The 23533-nt window shown below is 55.5% G+C and overlaps 1 protein-coding gene across 13 annotated transcripts in view; it reads right to left on the bottom strand.

The window, feature by feature from the left end:
- Window positions 1-23533, bottom strand: part of LOC105481268 (striated muscle enriched protein kinase) — a 59162-nt gene that overhangs the window by 17407 nt on the left and 18222 nt on the right. For 8 of the 13 annotated variants that reach the window (XR_011610071.1, XM_011740759.3, XM_024792681.2 and 5 more), the window contains 12 exons: window positions 13987-14162; window positions 13654-13742; window positions 11449-11624; window positions 8697-8957; window positions 7411-7569; window positions 7100-7289; window positions 6769-6992; window positions 4168-4287; window positions 3816-3920; window positions 3046-3252; window positions 2516-2639; window positions 2240-2415 (listed from right to left, as the gene is read on the bottom strand). Coding sequence is in view for 12 of the 13 variants with exons in the window: in XM_011740759.3 (XP_011739061.2) it covers window positions 2240-2415; window positions 2516-2639; window positions 3046-3252; window positions 3816-3920; window positions 4168-4287; window positions 6769-6992; window positions 7100-7289; window positions 7411-7569; window positions 8697-8957; window positions 11449-11624; window positions 13654-13742; window positions 13987-14162 (2007 nt within the window). In the remaining variant the exon portion in view is untranslated. Of the gene's footprint in view, window positions 1-2239; window positions 2416-2515; window positions 2640-3045; window positions 3253-3815; window positions 3921-4167; window positions 4288-6768; window positions 6993-7099; window positions 7290-7410; window positions 7570-8696; window positions 8958-9269; window positions 10078-11448; window positions 11625-13653; window positions 13743-13986; window positions 14163-14375; window positions 14969-15046; window positions 19109-23089; window positions 23230-23533 lie in introns of those variants that run through there. The other 5 variants (XM_011740767.2, XM_011740766.3, XM_011740768.3 and 2 more) reach the window with 5 other exon arrangements.

Raw genomic sequence — 23533 nt, 5'->3', positions numbered from 1 at the left:
GTCATATGATTTCCTGGTAAAGCAGCTTCTAATTCTCATGATGAAATTAAATACATATTGCAGTGTGCTTTGCAAAGGAGGCTGTGACTTCCAGGTGTCCTCCGCCAGCCCCTACCCCCAACCGCAGCATGTTTGAGCATCTCAGCTTGAGGAGAAGCAGGATGAGTCAGGTACTTGGGAAGGCAGGGTGGCCAGGTGTGGACCCCCACCCTTCACAGGCACACAGACAACAGGGGAGGCCATCCTGGGGATGGGGAAGACACTGCAGTGAGGTTGACATGGAGGAAGGGGGGCCACCGCTCCACTTGCCCTGTCTGGGTGTGGCAGGGTGGGGTCTAGTGGAATAGGAGTGTCAGTGCAAGCCCCAGCTCCATCTGAGCCCTGGCTGGCTGGGCTCAAATGGGGCTCCATCAGTCACTGTTCCAGCTAGGCTGTGCTGCAGGGCTCTGAGGGCCAGGGGCCCCCCAAACTTCAGGGTTCCTCCTATATCTGGGAAGAAAGGTGAGTCCTAAAGATGAACTGCCAAGGAGTAAAGTGGTGACTGAGTGGAGAGTGCTAGGGACAGGACAGGCAAGGAGGGAGACACTTAAAAGAGCACCCAGCCATCCCACCATCTTCACAGCAGGGCCGGAAGGGTTCCCTGTCTCCTCGTTACACACCCTATTGCCACTTCTCTTCCACTTCACAGATGCCTCCCCTCCCCTCTAGGAATCCTGTCCCCCATGGGCTGGGAGGTGGTGGGCGCAGTCTGTGAAGGTCAAAGCACCTGAAAGTTTCAAGTGAGCTTCAATGGTCTTTTGAAAGCATCAGAAAATGTCCATTTACCCATGATAAGATTGCCTGTTCTAAGTAAAATGTCTCTTTCTTTGCTTTTGGTTGGATTTGTATTTACTCAGCAGGTAACCCTGCTTAGCCCATGTTGATCAAGAGTTCTGAGTGGCAGTTACATATGTCTAGAGTTAATTAACAAATTAGAAAACCAAACAGTTAGTACCTAATGCATTAGATAGCAACTAGTTTGAGAGACTACATCTTTAAAGGAGAAATTATAAAAAGAATCCTAAGGCCCAGTGCGGTGGCTCACACCTATAATCTCAGCACTTTGGGAAGCCGAGGTGGACGGATTACTTGAGGCCAGGAGTTCGAGGCCAGGAGTTCAAAACCCGCCTGGCCAACATAGCAAAACCCCATCTCTACTAAAAATACAAAAAATTAGCTGGGTGTGGTTGTGCATGCTTGTAGTTCCAGCTACTTGGCAGCCTGAGGCACAAGAATCACTCGAACCGGGGAGGTGGAGGTTGCAGTGAGCCAAGATGGTGTGGGTGACAGAGTGAGACGACTGTCTCAAAAAAAGAAAAAAGAATTATTGCTGCAAACATTGGGAGGCTCTGTCAAACAGGCTTGTGCCAAAGGGCCGCCAGGATCCTCAGGGCTGGCAGTCTGGTGATAAGATGTGCTCACGGGTTTCTTTAAAAACCAACTTGGTCTTCTCATGTTTGTTATATCTGAGATACTATTTCCTATTATGTTTAACACAGGAGCTAGGAGTCAGGCAGCCACACTTGAACCCAGTCCGGTACTTATTAGGTTCTGTGAACTTGGGCCAGTTACTCTTAGCCTCAGCCTCAGTTTCCTCATCTGTAAAATGGGGATAATAACTACCCCATCTCACAAGGCTGATGTAAACATTAAATGAGGCAATACACATAAAGTGCTGAGTACTGAGACTGGCACACACTAGGCTCAATACATCTTTTTTTTTTTTTTTGAGACTGAGTTTTGCTCTTGTTGCCCAGGCTGGAGTGCAATGGCACGATCTCGGCTCACTGCAACCTCTGCTTCCCAGGTTCAAGTGATTCTCCTGCCTCAGCCTCCCAAGTAGCTGGGACTACTGGGGCCCACCACCATGCCCAGCTAATTTTTGTATTTTTAGTAGAGACGGGGTTTCACCATGTTGGTGAGGCTGGTCACAAATTCCTGACCTCAGGTAATCCACCCATGTCGGACTCCCAAAGTGCTGAGATTATAGGCGTAAGCCACCGCGCCTGGCCAATAAATCTTATTAGTATGATTGTTGTCATTATTACTAGTATGGTATTTGTATAGCCATGACATGGACAGGCCTGAGGACATGGGTTTGGATCTGCAGCAGTATCAGGCGGGTTGTGTACCTGGGGGTGTGAGGAGAGAGCTTTGGGCCTTTGAGGGAGACTAGGAAGAAGGACCCGCTGTCACCCACCTGCCAGCTCCAATGTGACCGAGCAGGTCTGCGTGCCGTGACGGTTTCGGGCAGTGCAGGTGAGGGCCCCCATGTCCCGGCGGCTCACCCGGCAGATCCGAAGACAGTACTGGTCATCATCTGGCTGGCTCAGCTCGTACACACCTGCCCGTGCCTCTAGGAGGGCCCCTCGGCAGCTAAGGGACACATGACAGGGAGGTCACCCAGATCTTGCCCCAGGAAATTCTGGCCAGGCTGGGCCAGACCTGAGCAGCCACATGTGGGAAAGGGGCTCACCTCCTCCAGACGACCTGGGCCTCCACATGGTTGAATGTGACGGTGACACTGGCAGGCTGTCCCTCCACCACATACACGATGTCCGGTTTGTCCAGCACGGCAGGGGCCTCCTCCAGGGGTGGGCCTGGGAGAAGGAGAGTGCAGGCTCTGTGCTGGGCTTGACGCCAGGTCCTCAGCACACACCACTCCTTTAACACCCCTCATCAACACTTGAGCTCCGTTTTTATAGATGGGGAAGCTGAAGCTCAGAGAGCTTTAGCGATTTGTCCAGGGAATACAGCCAGGGAGTGGCAAAGCTGGGGTTGTGGGGTTGGACTCCAGCAGGCCCGATCCCAAAGCCTGAGCTTCGGCCACTGTGCCCTGCTGCTTTCAGGAGGGAGAAGGAAGTGTATAGATAGGCCAAGGTCCTGCCCAGCCTGGTTGCTCCTGCCAGATACCATGTGCAGGCCAGCCCTTCAGCCTCCACCACAGGGCCCCGTTCCCCATCCCAGCATCTCCCACCCCTACCCAACAGGAGCACCCAGGCTCACCGTGCTCCAGCAGCTGTACAGGCTCAGAAGGGGGCGAGGGCTTGCTGCTGCTCTTGACAGTGGTGCTGAGGACCCGGAAGATGTGCTGGACCCCCTTACGCAGCCCCGTGGCTGCCCATCCTGGTTCCCGCAGGCCTGTGACCAGTGCCGTCCACTGGTCCGAGCCCAGCACCTGGTGCTGCACTGTGTACGTTAGGGAGTCCGGGTCTGGCGGGAGAGGAGCTACTAGAGACTGGTGTTACACGAGCAGCACCCCCTCCCCATCCAGCTGGACTGGGACCCTGGAACTCATCATTAGTCTGCTCTGAGGACATGCCTCAGTCCCTGCTGTTGCTTCCTCTCTGTCCCCCAATCTGCTCTTGCCCAGCCACTTCCCTGGGATGTTTAGAGCCAACAAGATACCAGTTACAAGTACAGATGGGGCTGGAATTGAACTCTAATTCCTTGATACCTGAGGCAGGGAAACTGAGGCAGAGTGGAAGGAGATCCTGGACAAGAGGAGGAGAGGGCATTTGCAAGTCCTGACCCAAGCACCCAGTCCCTCTGAGAATAGGAAGGGAATGTGGCAGTGCCCCGTGCCTCCTCTCCTGACCCAGAGCGAGAACACCATGCACCGTGGAGAGAAGACGGGCAAAGCTGTTCCTGCCAGCATTCCATCAGCTCCTGCCCCTGCCCATCTGCTTCTGGGGTCTGGCCCCCATGGTGCCCTGCCTGAGCCTGCACTGTCCACACCCCTTCCCCACCCACGGCCTTGTGCAGCCCTGACCCACCAATGGCCATGTCCAGACTCCTGGGGGGGTTCCATGTGAGTGTGACCATCCTCCCCGTCACAGCCACCACCTGCGGGGCACCATCTGGAGGGCCTGGGACCACATCTGAAAGCCACAGGTCAAATGTCTGCTGGGCCCAAGGGCCCAACAGCCCCACAGGATCACCAAGCCTCAGGGCAGGAGTCTAGGGCCTGGGGTCTCAGCCGCAGGGGCAGGGGCAAGGGCAAGATGGGGGGGGTCCCCAGGGGATGGAGGGGAAGGGAGCTGATGTGGAGGCCCCTTTCCCTGAGACCCCAGGTAGTGCCAGAGGCCAGGCTGTGCATGCAGCTGACCACGAGGGTGCCTGCCTCACCTGTGACATACAGGTGGGCATAGCAGGCAGCTTTGCCCAGCTTGTTGGCGATGACGCTCTTGTAGACACCGGCGTGCTGAGGCCCCACGGCAGGGAACACCAAGCGATGGACATCCCTGTCTGGTGGGGGAGGGACAGTGACACTGGGCCTGAGCCTGGAGGATACCTTGAGGGGTAGGCCTCTGCCATCCCGGGCCTGGTCCCTCATCCCCATCCACTGTAGGGAGGAGGCGAATGGGGAAGGATGGGGCAAGGATGGGGCAGACAGCAGGAAGTGCATCCACAGCAAACTCCGGGTCCCGGCCCGAGCTGGCTTCCAAGTCTACATCTGCCCTGACCCCTCTGGTCTGTTCCTCCAGTGTATCAGGCCAGGCAACTTATCATCTTTGCTTCCTCCTACACTGGGCACCCTCTAGGGTCCCTGCCCCTGTTGACTGGCCCCTCGTCTCCCCACCTCTGCAGGGTCACAACCTCTATGTCAAAACTCGAACAAGGTTTTGCTCCCAAGGCCCCTCCCCTAAGCCCTTCTTCTCCATCCCCAGGCCACTGCCATTCTGTCTCCAGCGCAGCTGCAGGGAAGCCCTCCAGGAGGGCAGCAAAGCCCTCAACCCGAACTCCCTGCCAGCCACTTCTCTGCTGCTCCTCTGCATCTTGATACTGGCAAACCATCAGGCCCCTGAACGAGCCGCTGAGTTCCATCTCCAGGTCATCGCTCACAACATTCCTCCCTTGTGGAATGCTCTCCTCTTACCTGAGGCTTCCTTGTCCTTCAAGACATAGTTCAAGTGGTGCAGCCCATGAAGCCCTCCTGCCCCTGGCCCGCTCTCTACCCCTCATCCTCGGACTCCTCCCAGGACCCCAACCCTCTCGCTTGCACATCGATGGGCACTGGCCCACACTGCTTTTCACGGGTGGGGGCTCTTCCTCTTGCATAAGTCGTAGCTCCTGACCTGGCCTGCAAGCTCCTTAAAGACAGGGCTGACTTTGTCAGATCTGCTTGTCCCACCAGACCCAGAACCTCACACACAGTAAGTGCCAAATACATTCTATGATATATTACAAGAGTTGCCTGCTCTGTGCCCAGCCTGTACCAGGTACCTGACATGCTTTCCCCACCTGGAATCCTCACAACAACTCTACAAAATTATCCCCATTTTACCAATGAGGTCGGAGATATTGACTTGGTCAAGGTCACACGGCTAATAAATGAAGGCTTGACCTTGGTTCCATGTGATTCCAAAGCTCTTTCCCTACTCCCTGCTCCCTGGATGATAAGGAAGCTGTCTCTGGCGAGGACACAGAGAGGAGGCCTGCACTGTCCTCCTTTGTGTCAGGGCTGTCCCCAGACACCCCTCCCTTCTCTTTGCAGTTATCTCCGCATAGAACAGTTACCCATTCATTTATCTCTGCTGACACTATTTATAAGAGAAGAGAAGCCAAGGGCTGCCAGTGACCCTAGATACAGGCAGAAGCAGAGACGCCAGCTCAGATCCTGAGACAGACACTCACCCAGGACCTCAGAGCAGACTGAGAGACAAGGAGGCCTGCTGCTGAGAATGACAGTCATGGGAGGCTGTGGGCAGGGGTGGGAGCAGGGGTAGCATCACTGGAGATGGGCGGGCGGGCAGGGAGAATGTAGCATGGGTGACAGGGACATCCTGGTTAGGAGCTGGGCACCAGGGTCAGACAGTCCTTTCTTGCCTCTGGGCAGCTTCCTGTATCTCTTTAAGCCTCAGTTTCCTCATCTGTAAATGGGGCTAATAGTACCTGCCTTATAGGCCTGTGGCAAGGTAAGATGGTCCTTGTCATACCTTTAGCTCTCAGGGCCTGGCACTTAGAAAGCACTTAATGAAGGTGATCTCTGTCATGTTGCAGCCGTAAGAGGAAACCGTCATGGGTCAAAGAGTGGGCACTGTCTTATGGGAGGTGGGCAGACCTTCTCACACAAGACTCAGATTCCTTCAAGGATGGAACTGAGATGCTCCCATGAGAAAATGTCCCAGGCTTAGAGGACACCAACCCAAATATGTTCCTCTGTGTCTCCCCTGGCCCCTTCTTCTTTATTTGTTATTTGTTAACAACACTGGGCAGAGCACCCTTTCCATGCCAGACACTGCCCACACCTGCTTTTTCATTGCAATGTCTCCAGGAAGTACCACCACTGATGATAATGGCTACTAAAACAGGAACAGTGAGACGTCACACCTCCCGACTGCTTGCCAGGTGTCAGGCCCTGCTCTAGGGCTTATATGTATTAACTGATTTAGTCTCATAACAACCCAATTACAGATGAGAAACTGAGGCACGGAGGGCTTCTGTAACTTGCTCATGGGCCCGATGCAGGTTAGCAGCAGGCTGTACTACCTGCCCAGTCAGTGCTAACAGGCACCGAGGGGTGACTCAACAGATGAGTGCTGTGCTGTGCAGGCTTGCAGGGGAGGCAATGACCTCACAGTCCCTCTGGGTTCCCTTCCCCCAGGTGCCCTGTCCCTGGTCAGGCTACAGAGGGAAGGCCTGGGGAAAGCTGGGGAGAGGGGCAGGGCATTGCAAACCAAGAGGATGCTGCAGGGGACACTCCCGGGGTCCTTCCCAGACACGTACACTGTGTCATGCGCCGGTCGTCGCTGCTCTGGATGCGGTGGCCATTGTGGAACCAGCTGATGGTGGGGTAGGGCAGGCCGGTCACCTGGCACTCTAGCATGGCCTCCTTGGCCAGTCCCACCTCCAGGTCCTGCAGTGGCCGCAGGAAGTCGGGAATGGACAGCCGCTCCAGCTCACCCTGCTCTGGCTCCTCGGGAATGGATGGCATCTTCTCCAGCTTCGAGCTGCAAGACCATACGGCTGCCCAGAGGCCCAGGGCCATGCCTCCCACCCCAGGGCTAGGCTGGCCCCTCACAGGCAGCCCCGGCATCATGTGGGGCCCCGGTGGTACCTGGGGCCTGAGGCGGCTGTCCGGGGCTCTTCTACATACAGCTGGGCTGAGCAGTGGGCCTGGCCATGGGTGTTAACAGCACTGACCGCATAGAGCCCCTCGTCCTCGCTGCCCACATGGGCAATGTGGAGTGAGTGCAGACCCCCATCCTGCCGTAGCCGCAAGTTCTCACTCTCCTCCATGGGGCGGCCTGCAGGAGGGAGGAGTGGGAATGCGGAGCAGGCACAGTGACAGGCCCTGCCCTCTGGGTGTACCCCATCCCCGCCTGGGCCCTTGGGGGGCCCTCAACACCTGCAGCCTAGGGGCCGTACCAAAATGAGTCCAGGTAACAACAGGGGGTGGGGTGCCGCTGATCTTGCAGTCGAAGCGGGCAGCTCGGCCCTCCAACACCTCCACATCTTCCAGCAGCCGTGTGAACAGGGGTGCCAATGAGGGCCGCACGGTCAGCCGGGCACTGCAGGTCAGCTCATCTGGGGGTCAGGGGGCAGCTCAAAGACAGGGAAGGCCAAGGAGGCCCAGGCATCCCAACCCGCCACTCCTGATCTAAGGCTGAAGCTAGAGCCTGGGCAGAGCCCAGCAAAGGCTCTGGGTACCCAGGGGAGGCAGTAGGCACAGATCCAGAGACCAGACCTTCTCGAGAGGGTGGAAGTCAGCAAGGGTGGGCTCAGGCTGCCATGTGGGCTGGGGACTCCATAGGAGCCTAGGGCCTGGCCCCAGCTCTCCCCTCTTCCCCTCACCCTGCCCACCCTGGATGAAGCACAGCCCAGCTCTGACAGGGTCCTAGAAGCCCAGCCCAGCCCTCCTCCATCTCCATCTCAGAATTCTCCTCCGTGCCGGGATCATGCCCATGTTCCTAGCCACCTGCCCCAGACCCAGAGCAGATGCCCCTTGGCCCCACTCTACCAAACTCCAAAGAAGCTTCTGGAAGAGATAAGGGTCCCTTATGCTGACCCGATGCACCCTCCTGCTTCGAAAGCCCCTCCAGCTTCTGCTTAGCTCTTCATCATCCACAACGTGGCGAGGCAGGTACCATCATCTCTGCCCTTCCATGAGGGCAGGCCCAGGTCAGAGATAGCATCAGTGGTAACAATGGCTGGCATTTATTAAGCAGGTGTGCCATTTGAAACCCATTTCTGGAATGGTCGGTGCCCTACCCTCTCCTGGAAAGGCCCTTTGACAGGCCCTGTGCTTCGTTCTTCACGTACACTATCTCATTAATCCTACCAATCCTTCTACAAAGGAGGCATGATCACCATCCCTGTTCTACAGATGAACAGGCTAAAGCTCAGAGAGATGAAGTGACTTGTTCAAAGTTATGTGGCTGGTGACTTGCAGGGCAGGCGTTGGAACCCACATTCACCTCAGCAGACACATTCCCTCCTAGGAACAGTTAACCGTGTTGCAGCCTTTCCTTTGTGCTACGCACTATTCTAAGTGCTCATTTTACTGAGGCCAGGGCAGTGTACTAGCTCCCACCCCCAACACTTCCCCTAGGGGTTGGAGCTCTGTTTCCCGGGCATCTTATTCTGCACCTCCAGTCCCCTCCCTCCATCTCTTGGGCACCCACGGCAGCCCTAAGGCCTGAGTGGGGAGTTACCTTTGGCTGTGCTGAGCTTGCAGGTGTAGACGCCACTGTCGTCCTCATGTACAGATGTAAGCAGCAGCTTGCATTTGCGGCCATCGAAATGCATCTTGCATTTGAGCAGTGCAGGCTGCAGCAGGCGGCCACGGCACAGCCAATCCACCTCCACATCAGTGGGCCCCGCCACCAGGCACTCAAACAGCGCCATCTCCCCGGCCCCCACGTCCACGTCCTGCAGGGGGGCCAGCACGGCCAGGGACCGGCTTTCAGGGTGTGCTGAGGGGAAAGCAGCCATGGGGGCCACGCACAGAGCAGAGACACACAGGGTGAGGGAGACACACATACGCACGCACAGAGAGACAGACAGACACAGAGAGAGAGATGCATTTTGTTCTCTGGAGATGGGGAAAGCCCACCCACCTGGCCAGGACAGCAAGGCATGCCCAGACCTGGCTTCAAGATGTCAATCCAAGCTAGGCCAGGGAGGGTAACTCATGGAGGCAAGAGGGAACTGAGGGAGGGGAAACCGAGAGGGCCATGTGGTGGCAGAGACAGCGGCGGGGAAAAAAAAAAAACACAACACACCAGCTGGGTACAAACTGGACTTTATTTGAGTTAAGAAATAGGTGTTTCCAAATCTCTCCACACTCACTACAGTGGCCCCTTGCCCCTGCTCCTGCACCAAACCTGGTTAACTCCCTCATTCCCAGACAGAGCATCCCCAGCCCTGACAGGGAAGGAGGGAGCCCCAAATGGTCCCTCAACCTGCCAGGGCCAGGGCTCAGCCAGGCTGTTCATCAGCACAGAGCCTGGGGCCTCTGGCTTTTGGTCTTTTGTGGAATAGAAAGTGTTGTGCCATTTGAAACCCATTTCTAGAATGGTCAGTGTCCTAATCCCTCCTGGTAAGGCCCTTGTCAACAGCCCCTGCTCCTTGGGCCCCTCCACGCCATGCCCTAATCTCTCCCATTCTGTCTCACCCCACCTCAGCTCAGAGGCATCCTTCCCTGACTGTCACAGACACACAGACAGACAAACAGATAGACAGGCCTGCAGCAGCAGTAGCACATGCACTCGCCCGGTGCTCCCCTTCAGGGAGAGACTCAGGGGGATGATACCCCTCACAGCCGCCCCTTCCCAGCACTCAGTCCATCTGTGGGCCTCCTGGCCTGCACAGCCATGTGTCCACTTGGGGAGGGAGGATCCACAGGGGCCCATGGGCTATCCCCCTGGGGGCTGCATGGGGTGGGGAGGGGAGGCTGGGACGGGTCCGGGCCGGCGGGCCTGGGTCTGTGGGCAGGAGGCAGTGAAACACAGCGAGGTCCGAGAGGTGCCTGAGACAGGGGCGCGGCTCGGAGGGTAGCGGGGGGAGCGCAGGTGGCCCCCTGAGCTCACTCGCCTGTGTACAGACAAAAACCTCAGTCAGCAAGCGGCAGGTTAGTGCAGCATACGCGCACGCGCACACACACACACGCATGCACTCACACATGCACGCACACGCACACGCACACACCTATGCACACACACATGCATACGCACACATGCACACACACGCATATATGCACATGCACACGCACACGCACACATGCACGCACAGTCACGCAGACCTGGCTAGGGCCCTTCTGCATAGAGGGCTGCCTCTCACACTGCCAGGGCAGCACTGCCACTCTTGGTTCCCCCAAGGTCAGCTCTGGGCTGGGAGGGCCCGGCAGCTAGTCAGAGACTGGTTCCTCAGGGTTCCTGGGCAGGCAGAGACCCCGGGCAACCAGGCATTCATGGGATCAGGAGCATCCCGAAGCCTGGGGGTGTTGGAAGGAATCCCCAAGAGAAAGAAGCACCGAGACACGGGTTAATACAGAGAAGCGAGGCAGAGCCAGGCCCTGGAGAGGAAGCAGGCCGAGGAGGAAGGCTGAAGAATCTGGAGACCAAGGAAGTGGCAACTACAGGAACGGCGGGCACAGAGGAGGGGAACTGAGGCAAGGGGGCCAGCAGAGGGACCATGACTGTCAGGGTCCGAGCTCTGAGTCTTGGGGAAGGTCAGGGGCTGGGGGCTGAGTGAGAATCGAGGAGAGGAAGCAAGACGCCATTGAGGCAAAGGGTGAGGTGGAAGGCAAGACAAACGGCTGTGGCCTTCGGGGAGGAAAACCCACGGCCCTCGAGGGCCCCCTAGCCAGGGCCTGTCATTCCTGCTGCCTGAGACAGCCCCTTCACATAATGCCCCAGGCTCTGGGGGCCTAGGCCTCTTCACACGTCACAGCTGTGCTCACCCTGGCACCCTAGGGTCCCTGTGATGCTCCAAGCCTAAGCCACCCCAAGGGCCCCTCCGAACGGGTCCAGCCACCAGACTCTCCCCACCGCTACCTCACAGTAACTTCTGCACAGCAATGGGATGGGAAGGTGGGCAAAGGGGTGAGAGGAGAGGGGGAGGGGGATGAGGGAGGGTCCTGGGCAGAGCAGGGTGACAAAGGCTCAGAAGAGTGTAGAGAGCACTTGGCCAGTGGCAGGTGCAGGGTCTCTGGCTGCCACCAGGGCTCCGTGATGGAGCAACAGGGAAGGTGGTGTTGTGTAGTAAGCTGAGCACAAAATAATGTGCTGTGCAGCTTTGGGCAGGTCACTTCCTGTCTCTGGGCTTTGGTTCACTCAACAATAATATAAGCAGCTGGACTAGGGGACTGGTGGCATCCTCTAACTGAGGCTGCGTGAGAGCGGACCATGGGGGCAGGGAGGGACCAGGGCCAGGTGGGCTTTCATGGAGAAATAAGGTACTCACCTCGGACCTCCAAGCGGGCCTCGCATTGCCGAGCGCCATACTCATTGACCGCTTTGCAAGTGTAGAAGCCAGCATCGCCACGTTCTGCAGCCAGGATCCGCAGCTGGCACAGCCCACCCTCAGCCTCCTCCGCAAAGCGCCGCTGGTCTGGGCGCACGGGCTGGCGGTTTCTCAGCCTGTCAGAGGGGCGAGAACTCAGTCCCGGGACCCAGGGGCCTGATGTGCGTGCACAGGAACTGGGGCTGCAGCACTGTGTAGGCCTCTCCTTCCCTGTGCAGTTTGCCCAGTCCCCAGATCTGTCCCACCGAACGCAGGCATCCCTGGTTTCCAGGGCTAGGTTTTTACCCCCCCTCTGCCATCCCACCCACCTCTAGGAGCTTCCAGGTCACTTCTAACTGCCTGGAGCTCTCCCTTCTCAGAACCCTGCTGCACTCAAGAGTGGAGCCGTGCTATTTAGCTCTTTTTTCTTTTCTTTCTTTCTTTTTTTAAACAGGGTTTTGCTCTGTCACCCAGGCTGGAGTACAGTGGCACGATCACAGCTCACTGCAACTTCTACCTCCCCAGGTTCAAGTGATTCCCCCACCTCAGCCTCCTGAGTAGCTGGGACTACAGGCACCGCCACCATGCCCCCTAATTTTTGTAATTTTTGTAGATACAGGGTTTCATCATGTTGCCCACACTGGTCTTGAACTCCTGGGCTCAAATGATCCTCCTCTCTTGGCTTCCCAAAGTGCTGGGATTACAGGCATTGAGCCCTTATGCCTGGCCCTATTTAGCTCTTAATAATTCTTAAACTTCCCCATTTCTTATTTTTATTTATTTATAATGGATAGATAGCTTTCCCACTTCCCAAAGGGGATATGAAAAAACTTACAATGTTTAAAAACAAAACAAAACAGTGGGGTCTGGGCACGGTGGCTCATGCCTGTAATCCCAGCACTTTGGGAGGCCAAGGTGGGTGGATCACCTGAGGTCAGGAGTTAGAGACCAGCCGGACCAGAAACCCTGCCTCTACAAAAAATACAAAATTAGCTGGGTGTGGTGGCACCCAGCTACTCAGGAGGCTGAAACAGGAGAATCCCTTGAACCCAGGAGGTGGAGGTTGCATTGAGCCCAGATCACGCCACTGCACTCCAGCCTGGGCGACAAGAGTGAAACTCCATCTTAAAAAAAAAAAAAAAAAACTCACAGTGGGGACCAGACAATCAATTAAAAATGAAAAACAGAACTCAAACCAATAAAAAATTAGTAAACTGAGTAATCCATGTTCCAGGCACCTGGGATGAGCAAGGCCCCTCTGCTTAGACCTACATTGAACTCTGGGCTGCTGGCAGCTCAGCAACAAATTATTGTGTGCTTTTTTTTTTTTTTTTCCAGCAACAGGATCTCGCTATATTGTCCAGGCTAGAGTGCAATGGCATGATCATAGCTCACTGCAACCTCAAACTCCTGGGCTCCAGTGATCCTCCTCCTCACCCTCACAAGTAGCTGGGTCTACAGGCATGTACTACCATATCCAGCTAATTTTTAAGCAATTTTTTGTAGAGACAGTCTCACTATGTTGCCCAGGCTGGTCTTGAACTCCTTGGCTCAAGCAATCCTCCTTCCTTGGCCTCTGAAATGTCTTGCTTCTTGCCAATTTGAGGAGGGGGGTGTTTTTGTTTTTGAGACAGGGTCTCACTCTGTCACCCAGGCTTGAGTGCAGTGATGTGATCTCAGCTCACTACAGCTTCCACCTCCCAGGGTCAAGTGATCCTCTCGCCTCAGCCTCCCAAGTAGCTGGGATTACAGCCATGCACCACCACATTTGGCTAATTTTTTTGTATTTTTAGTAGAGACAGGGTTTCGCCATGTTGGCCAGGCTGGTCTCAAACTCCTGGCCTCAAGTGATCCACTCGCCTTACCTCTCAAAATGCTGGGATTATAGGCTTCAGCCACCATGCCCAGTCATTTATCCCAAATGGACAAATGGACAGACATGAGACCCAAACCCCTCTCCAGAAGGGGAAGCCCTAAATAAGCCTGGAACGTGGGGCAAGGGACAGGGTGCCGGGGGGAGTACACTGCTGTCCCTAAGATGAGGCCCCCGAGGCACATTATGGGGAAGCCCACCAAGGTTCCATCTTCTTCCACCCAAAGCCAGACCTCCCAGAGCCAAGCCTAGCATAGAGTCGCTGGTGGGTGGTGGGAAGTGCGGCTACTCACCAGGAGACCACAGGCTTGGGTTCCCCCTGCACACGGATGCTCATGATGACATCTTGGCCTTCTCTTACTGACTGGTCCATAAGTGAGACCTGAAGCGGGTACCCCAAAGTGTCAGGGAGAGACAGTCAGGGCAGAGCCTTGGGTCCTGGGGGCTGTGGAATCTGAGACGGAGGCCTCTTCCACAGCCAGACTGAGACTGGCTCTGGGTAAGAGCATTTAAATGAGAGTCAAGTTCCAGGTCTTGCTGGTGCCTAAGCATGGTCCCAAGAACAAGGGGTCACCCAAAGGATCGAGGACACACAGGAGGCTGGGCCCCAGCCTCAGGGGTCTGACCTTGAAGGTGGGGGGTGCCTTGGAGCCAGTGTCAGAAGAACGGCGGTTCTGGCTGGGACTGGTCTTCATGGTGGGGGTTCGAGGCCAGGTCTCCCCAGGCTCTGGAAACTCCTCTGGAGGGCTCAGGTACTCCTCGTCGGAGGTGATGGGGCTGCTGAAAGGGGATGCAGATCCACCTGGAGAGAGACAAAGATAGCTGCCAGGGAGGAAGGCTTGCAGAGAGCCTGGGAGAGCTGGCTGGAATGTCGCCCAGAGACCAGGAGTTGCGGCAGCTCCCCACAGGCCAGCCCTGCCCGGACTTCACTCCCAGGCTCCTGTGACCTCGCCCAGCTGCTTCCCTTCCCTGAGCCCCTGGAACCTTGTCTGCCACTGGCTCTGCCAACACTGACCCTGCTGATCCTCCCGGGAGGGGACACCATAGGGAAAGGCCTGGGACAAAGGGTTCGGGCAGCAGAGGGGCCACTCCTGAGCCTGGCGGGAGAATTCCACTGGAGCAGGGAACCCACATTCCTGACATGGACTAGTGGCCTAAACTACCAACTGCAGGCTCTGAAAGCAGGGGGTGCAGGTCTATGGAACCCTGGAGCAGCATGGCTAGGATGCCCATTTCTTGGGCAAGCTGGGCCTGGTGCAGAGGAACACACACCACAGACAAGACACACCCTGACCTCGGTCCAGGGCCAATGAGGTGGCACCATCTAGCCTGCCCCTCCCCCTTTCCCTTCTCAGCTTCCTGCCGTGCAAACCCCAGGGGCACCTATTGGCCACAGCCCTACAGCCTGCACCCCCAAACACTTGAGGGATATAAAAACAGAGCTGGAGTCATCCACAGAAAAGGGCAGCTCAGCCTGGGGAAGAGGAGGGGGGCACCAGAGTCAGCCTTGTGGGAGGGGTGTCCCCAGGGCCCTGACGCCCTCCCCTGCAACTGGCCAGGGGCCCAGTCTCGCTGAACTGGCTCCTATCCGACTGCCAAATACAGACATGAAACTGCCACAGCCCCCTGGCTTCTTCCCCAGGTCCCCCCACCCCAAGCCCTCAGCAGGGCTGTACCCCAACTCACCCCGAGGCTCTGCACACAGACGCCCAGCCTGTGCCTGTCCTGAAGGCTCTGCCCTGGCACCAGGCCCTTCTGCTGCCTGCCCACTGCCCACCGCAGCCTGTCTCCCCAGGGAGCAGGAGCCCAGCCTGTCCAGCCTGCCCAGCCCCACTCACTCGGCTGACCCAGCTGAGGCCCTACACGGAGAAGGCCCTGGGGGAGGGGAAGGCGCCTGAGGAGGGGAAGGAGGAGGTTGGATGGCAGGCCGGCAGGCAGCTGGCTGGGAAGCTGGTGCCTGCCGAGACCACAAGCAGCCTGGGCCCTGGTGTGGAGGGGGAGGAGAGGGGAGAGGGGAGGGCGGAGTGTGGCCGTCTGGATTTAGCCACTCTGCTCACTCCCAAGCCCTGGGATCTGTCTTTCCTCTCCTTACAGCTTCGGACCCTGACAAGAGCAAAGCCCGCTCTGCAGCGCCTTGACTCAAGGTGTGGGGCCTCCGTCCCCGAGCAAGACAGGGGAGGGGTGGCACTGCACTGTGTCAATCGAGACGCTTGCCCTGATCCATTTGTTCCGACACATCCACCAAAGGAGGTGCCTGTGGGAAATGTTCCCTGTGTTGCCCCTTGCTCTGATGGAACCACCAAGATTCCTGATGTGGGAATGTGCTAACGAGTCTCAAATACTGCAGAGCCAGGGCATACCTGTTTTCTTTGGCCCCGAAAATCAGAGAACTGTCAAGACCTTTGCCCTCCTTCCCAGAGGTGGCAGAAGAATCTGAGGGGGCCCAGAATCCCACCTCTGCCCCTTCATCCCTGCCATGGAAGCTCTGGCCAGCAGCCACCCCAGGGCACTAAGCCCACATCCAGCCTTCCTACCCATTCCCCCGGGCACCTGTTGGCAACTTGCCCACCACCCATCAGCCCCGCTAGGGAGGACAGCGGGGGCTGACTCCCCCAAATGGCCCCTTGTCATGAGCACCCATTTGTATCTGGGTTGGGGAAGGGGCTTGGACACGGAGCCTGAGAGAAAGGGGCTGTTCAGGAGGGGTCACATGTCCTTCTCCCTCTTCCTATCACCTCACCCCCCGCAGGGACACATTCCCAAGCCATGACCTGTGTTTCCCAGCATGGCCAGTGAGGAAGGAGGGCTGGGGGCTGGGCAGAGGAGGGGTCCATTGTTCAGGGGGGCTGTCTTGAGATAGGGTTGGGGAGAGAAGTCAGAATGGCATTTGGTGCTTAAGGCAGCTGATGGCTGAGATCACAGGCATGGCCCCGCAGGTGGGCGGTCCTACCCCTCTGTGGAGCCTGGAGTCCTGCCCCAGGGTCACCTCCAGGCTGGACAGTACTGAGGAGGCTCACAGGCCCAGGGACCAGGAGCGGAAGCAGAGCTGAAGACCAGATGGTCAAGGTTTGCAGGGAGCCTCAGAGACCCCTGGTGGTGGCCAGGGGAACATCATGCTGGAGGGCATCCGGTCACCAAGCGAGCCCCTATCCTCAAGCCCCTTGGAGAGAGAGACTGTCAGAGCAGCCCAGGCCTCTTCCAGACAAGGCAGTAGCCCCTGCCCCTCCACACCTCCAAAAGTGAGTGACCAAGGAGGCTGATCAAGGATTCCTGAGGCTCCATACCAGAATCCGGTGCCACCTAGTTTTTTCCCTGGCCCCATAGCCAAAACCATCTTTGGAACCAGTCCCTGACATCCCAGCCCTGCTCCACCTACAAACCCAACTCTCACTGTGGGAAATACAGTTACATCAGCCAGGAAGGAGGGGGCAGGTGCCCCCCTAAACCTAAGAGGCACATACACTCAATGGCCCTGAACAACCTGCCACGGAAGTACCGCCCCTTCACACTGGCTCCCAGTCCCCCACGCTGACCCAGTGCTCACGTCTGCCCTTCCAACATCACTCTCAGCTCAAACTCATTTGATGAAAATACTGGCGTTAGGAAGCACACAGGGAACTCCCTCTCCTCAGACCAGCACATCCACCGGCCCCAACTGTTTCAGTGTCCCCTGATGTGTTCTCACAATAGACAGAATTGCAGCCACTACTGCGACTATCTAGTACATAAAAGGTGTCACACACGGCCCTTTGCTTCAGGGCTTCTCAGAATGACACTTGACCTACTCACATCAGGACCACCTCGGGCTCATTTAAAATATAGATTCTTCAACCTTACTCCAGCCTGCAGAATTAGATTTTCTGAAATGAGATGTCAGGAAACTGCATTTTAAAAAGCACCCCAGGTGACTCTTAGGTACATGAAACCTTAGGGACCACTGCTGACCTACATGGGAGGAGGACAGCCCTAAGAGGTGCCATCACTGAGCCCCTCATCACTGGACCATTCAACCTCAGAGCAGGGCTTTGAACCTAGGAGGTTTGGCTTCACAGCCTGTGTGCTTCCCATGGCATGACCTGGCCTTCCATCTTGGGCACAATCTCTAACTCTATGGCAGTGGTTTTCAAAGTTTTCTGTTTATCAGAATCACCTGGAGGGCTCCTTAGACCACAGAGTGCTGGGCTCCACCCACGGAATTACTGATTCAGTAGGTGGGGGCTGAGGCCAATAACCTGCATTTCTTAGGAGTGCAAAACGCTTATTGGAAAAAAAAAAAAAAAAGAATCTGCATTTCTAACACAAACTCAGGTGAGGCTGATGTTGCTGGTCTGGGGGCCTCACTCTGAGGACCACTGCTCCATGGTCTTTTTCCCAAGCTCGCCTCATCGGCAGAGCCTCATGACCTTTGTGGCTGGGTGTCATGTCCAGCCTCACCTCTGTGAGTCACCCACGTTGTTCAAGGCGTTGAAAAGTCATGGGGGTCTCTGCCTACTCACTGCCACCTCACATGCAGCTCTGCAGTCCACACAGCCCAGCCCCTAACTGTTCAGAAGGGCCCCCAGGCCCAGCTGCCAGTGCTAAGGAGTGGCAAAGACACAGTCATGTCCTCAGGAGCCTTCCGGGTGGTGGGGAAGACAAGCCAGATACACATGCAACTATAAGAGCAAGCAGGAAGTATCAGGTAGCAAGAGAGCAGCAGGTAAGGGGCGTGGGAGTACAGAAGGCAGGAGATGACTTTTGGCTCAGGGAAGAGAGAACTGAAGGAAGAGGCAGTATTGAAATTGCAGTTTGCAGGAAAAAGGGAAAAATATTACAGGCAGAGGAAAGTGCATGCAGAAAAGTTTGAAGCAAAAGGCATGTGTGCAGAGGACTATAGCTCAACTGTCTGTCTATAAACTGGGTAAAGAAGTAAGGAGTGGGGCATCCACTGTTCAAGCACGTGCCTCCTACTGCCACCCGAGGGCCAGCCTCAGGCCTCTGGCTCCTTTTGCCCTATGGGTGCAGATGGTAGAGGCCACCTGAAGGTGTGCAGCCTTTACTCTGCAGGCAAGGTGGACTCCTTACAATTCTTTTTTGGTTTGTTTTTGTTTCTGTTTTTTGTTTTGAGACAGTCTCACTCTGTCGTCCAGGCTAGAGTGCACTGGCATAATCTCAGCTCACTGCAAACTCCACCTCTGAAGTTCAAGTGATTCTCCTGCCTCAGCCTCCCTCAGTAGCTGGGATTACAGGCTCCCACCACCACACCTGGCTAATTTTTGTATTCTTAGTAGAGACAGGGTTTCGTTATGTTGGCCAGACTTGTCTCAAACTCCTGGCCTCAAGTGATCCACCTGCCTTGGCATCCCAAAGTGCTGGGATTACAGGTGTAGCCACGGACCCAGTCCATAAACAGTTTTTCTCCTTATGATTCTTGAGGAACGGAGTGATAGGCTGCAGGATAGCCAGCATTTGCCTGTGGCTTAGCCCTTCCCAGCTGGCCCTCCACATGCGCTGTTTCAGTAGGTCCTCCACAGGCAGTTCTTGAAACGTCTGCTGTGGTAACCCCACTGTGGAAAAGTCAGGGAAAGGCAGGACATGGCTGGCCAGGAGGTGGGCATTTCCACAGGGTGCTGACATAAATATTTCCTCTTGGACTGAGAATGGTTCAGTCTTAGTTCAAAATGTACAAGCTGTCAGATCATTTCACATGGTCAGCCTGACCTAGCCCTAGAAGTGAAGTGATTAATTTTTCTTTTTCTTTTCTTTTTTTTTTTTTTTTTTTTTTTTTGAGACAGAGTTTCGCACTGTTGCCCAGGCTGGAGTGCAATGGTGCGATCTTGGCTCACTGCGACCTCCACCTCCTGGGTTCAAGGGATTCTCTTGTCTCAGCCTCCCGAGTACCTGGAATTACAGGCGCCTGCCACCACATCCAGCTAATTTTTTGTATTTTTTGTAGAGATAGGGTTTCACTATGTTGGTCAGGCTGGTCTTGTACTCCTGACCTCGAGATCCACCCGGCTTGGCCTCCCAAAGTGCTGGGATTACAGGCGTGAGCCGCTGCGCCCGGTCATGATTAATTTCTTACATATGATTATGTTAGTTTGCTCCAGGTGAGAAAAAGTGGCTGCAACAACAGTAAATGAGCTCTCCATACTTCTGACAGGCTGTGAGTGATGGCCTCCGTTCTAGGTACCAGCGTCGGGGCAGCCACCTGTCAGGCAGACCTGTTTCTGGCAGACAGGAGGGTGGAGGAAGGGCTGAGTCTGGGCAAGGGGATCACACCACAGTGCTTTGTCAGGTGTTGTCCAAACCCCCATCAAGGACTGACGATGGGGGCCATGTGGCATCCTCCCCATCGGCAGCCACCGCCATCACAAGGGAGAATCTGTAACTATGCCACAGGTGGCCAGAGACCAGGGGCAAGAGAAGACAGGGACTGACATGGATGCCAAGGTTTTCTTCCTTGTTTTTGTTTTCATGGCCCCCAATAAACAACCTATTTTCTGCTGTGGTCATGTTGATTCTATGAGTGGGACCGGAATGTGCTTTGATGAGCTATATCCCCTGTCCCAAATGTCCTGAGTCAACTCGCCCTCCTCACAGACCCTCAGGAATCTCACCGAGTAGGTAGCCTGACTGGTACGAAGATCCTCACTTTGCCGCCAAGCAAACCATGACAAGCTAAGGTACAATGAAGAGGCCAAGGTCTTGGCTGGAAAATGCTAGAATCTTGGGCTCAAATATAGGAGACCTGTAGTTGAGGGCAGGACTGGAGGTGGCAGGATGAGGCCCAGGCCCATGGGGCCTCCCATATTCCCGCTTCCTCCTGCCCAGCACCCAGAGGACCTCCTCTCAGGGCGCATAGTGGGGAAGCTGGGTGTGCTCACATCAGGCATGCAAGGAAACAGAAGGACCACAGCTGTGCCAGAGGTGGGGAGTCAACAGAGGAAGGAGAGAAAACCCCCAGTCTGACCCACCCACAGAGGGCATCACCAGTGCCCTCCCAGTGAGCTCATGAGCTCACTTCCACCTCAACCTCAAACTTCTTCAGAGCAACAGGAAAGGGGGTGGGATAGCGTCATGGTTAGGAATGCAGGCTTGAGAGACCGAGACAGTGCTTCAAATCATAGCTCCAGCCTCTAGCTGGCCCTAAGCTCCTAGAGCTGACCATCCCAAGCAGGCAGCCACTAGCCACCTGAGACTATTTAAACGCAGTTATTAAAATGAAATTAAATTTAAAATGCAGTTCCTCAGTCACCGCAGCTGCATTTCAAGTGCTCACTAACCATGTGTGGCTAGGGTTACCATACTGGACCATGCACATATAGAGCATCTTCATCACCACAGAAATGTCTATTGATCAATGCTGCTCCAGACAAAACTGCTGGGATTACAGGTGTCAGCCACTGTGTCCAGATAGCAATTTGCTAAAGTTTTCCAAGTCTCAGTTTCCTCATCCGTAATGTGGGCATAATAATAGAACCTACCTCATAAGGCTGGATTAAACAAAATAATCCAATCAACACAGGGCCTGGTATATACGAAGCACTCAGTAAGTGCTAACTGGTCATGTATTATTTATTTATTTACTTACTTACTTATTTATTATTTTTTTGAGACAGAGTCTCACTTTATCACCCAGGCTGGAGTGGCTTATTGCAACCTCCGCCTCCCGGGTTCAAGTGATTTTCCTGTTTCAGCCCCCAGAGTAGCTGGGATTATAGGTGTATGCCACCACGCCTGGCTAATTTTTGTATTTTTAGCAGGGATGAGGTTTTGCCGTGTTGGCCAGGCTGGTCTCGAACTCCTGACCTCAGGTATCCACCCGCCTCAGCCTCCCAAAATGCTGGGATTACAGGTGTGAGCCAACGCACCCGGCCTGGCCATGTACTTTTATTTGCACCCCACACTAAGTTTATTTGCTTCATGGGCAGTTACTTCCATCACCCTAAATCACTGTTGCTGATAACATCCCTAGGCAGATTGCAAGTGCTAAATAAAGGCTGCTGGCCTGGTGCTAGCTCTACCTCACTTTCCTATCCACATTTTTGTCTTCTCATCCATAAAATGGGAATGTCACCACCTGTCACACGTCCCTCCAAGGGATATGTATGGCACAATGTTATCGCCAGGAAGAGATGTGAAAGGGCTTGAGAAAGTCGATGATACTCTCCAAACAGAAGAAACTGTTTAGAGAGATGTAGCACTTGGCACCTAGTTGGCACTCAATAAATACTTGTGTGATGGATGTGGGCAGCGGTGCGGAATGCTTTGCTTTGGTTAAGCACACTTTTCACACTCCCTAGCCACCCGCCCCCATCCACACATCCGCTTTGGGAGAATGACTGTGGTCTCAACAGAATTATTCAGTGGGGTGGAAAGGATGGGAGGGAACTGAGGAGCTGGTAAGGACCAGGTCCTGCCCGCACAGACCCTGCCCCCTAAACCACAGTCCATGGGGCCGCATTCTCTAGTTATCCATTCCCTGGTTCCCATGGCTCCCAACCAGGAATTGAGATCTGTAGACCCTCAAAAGCAGGCCCTATTGGGGTGGACCCCAATAGGGGACTGGGCAGCCAGCCCTGGTTACCATAGCACTGGGCAGGGGGAGGGGGAGGAGCAAGAAGGGGAGGGGCAAGAGCAAGAGAGGGCGGTGGCTGCACGCAGGCCTCTTCCCACAAGACACTGCCCACTGCCTCCCTCTACCTACTCCCCAGTGGGCCCACGGGCAAACTGCTGGACACCCTCCCCTGATTCCACTCCTCACTCCCTGCAGACTCCAGGCCTGGGACCACCCCTTGCCAGATGTCTGTGCCATCCTCAGGTTCCACCCACTTTTGCTGCTCTCAAGTCCACTGGCCCCCATCCAGTCACTCTGGACTAAACAGTGCCTTGTAGGGTAAGAAAGTCAGCTTGCTCTACACAGCCAGAGCCAAGTCTGGACCCACATGCCTGCCCCCCAGGCCCTGGGGCCCCCGAGCCAGCCTGACTTAAGGAGGTGCTGTCTTGCTGCAATGCCTGATGCAACAGACTAATGTGATGAAGGCTTTCTGGCTCCCCAGGGCAGAGGTGCAGAGATGCTGTGATGAGCTGAGGATACAGGGGCTGGGAAATACGGAGGGTCTGCAGGATATGGCCTTCCAAGGGGAGAGGTGGAGTCCCCAAGGCACAGGGTTTCACAGGGCTGAAGAAAGGGACAGAGAAAGATAAGGCACTTCCCAGATCCTCGTAGAAACCTGAGCTCTTGTACACAACATCACTCATTAATAACACTAACAACTAACATTTGTCTACAGCTTTACAGTTCATAAAGCTCGTTCACACATTCGCTTTCATCCGTGAGGATGGTGTCATCATCTCTGGTTTACAAATGAGGAAACTGAAGCTCCGGAGGTTCTATGCCGCAAATACAGAACTCCCAGTCAAGGGCTGACAGCTGCCTCGCCCCAAGTTGCCTTTCCAACCTTAAAAGGCTCCCAAATGGCCCTGAGCCAACATCAGGGCACCCCGCATCCCACCCCTCGCCAAATTTCAGCCCAAGCCAGGTATTGACTGGAGTCCTGGAGCCAGGCCTGGGCCCCCTCAGGGGAGCTGGGAGCTGAGTCAGAAGCCAGATCTTGGAGGTGATGGAAGGACAGAAGCATGTGGTGGAGGGACGGGCATGATTCAGCGGGGTAGGAGGGGTAGGAGGAGGAGAAAGCCTGGAAAATGGGCTCCTGGGAGGGATATGCAGCTAAGGAGGATGAAGACCTGTAGTGGCACAAGCCAGACCATGCAACCAAAGGCTCTGTTGGAGCACGAGACTGTGTTCAGACGCATCAAGAACTCCCTCACTGCTCAGGTGCTGAGGCCCTGGGACGGGCACACAGGCTCTGCCATCTTGTCTCCTGCAGCCCTTCGTGGAAGAAAGGGACAGAACATCGTGTGCTGTTCCCCATCTTGGCATGTCCCGCCTTCCCCGTGCCGGTCTAAATCCCAGCCTCCTTCAGGGCGCCAAAGTTTCTCAGCGCAGGCATCCCAGAACACTAAGCAACTGCTCGGATGTCCTCAGCACTAGATTCATCTGCCCCACACTGTCCCCCAACCTAGGTCCTCTGATCCAGGTCTGGTCACCCAGTGGGAACCCCCTTGAGGGTTGAGTGTGTTTTCCTCCTGTAACGCCCCCTGACCATCCTCACCTCCCCGAACCCCAGG

This window comes from Macaca nemestrina, chromosome 11, assembly GCF_043159975.1.
Source record: "Macaca nemestrina isolate mMacNem1 chromosome 11, mMacNem.hap1, whole genome shotgun sequence".
NCBI classification, from domain to species: domain Eukaryota; kingdom Metazoa; phylum Chordata; class Mammalia; order Primates; family Cercopithecidae; genus Macaca; species Macaca nemestrina.
This window is presented reverse-complemented; position numbering and strand designations above follow the sequence as displayed.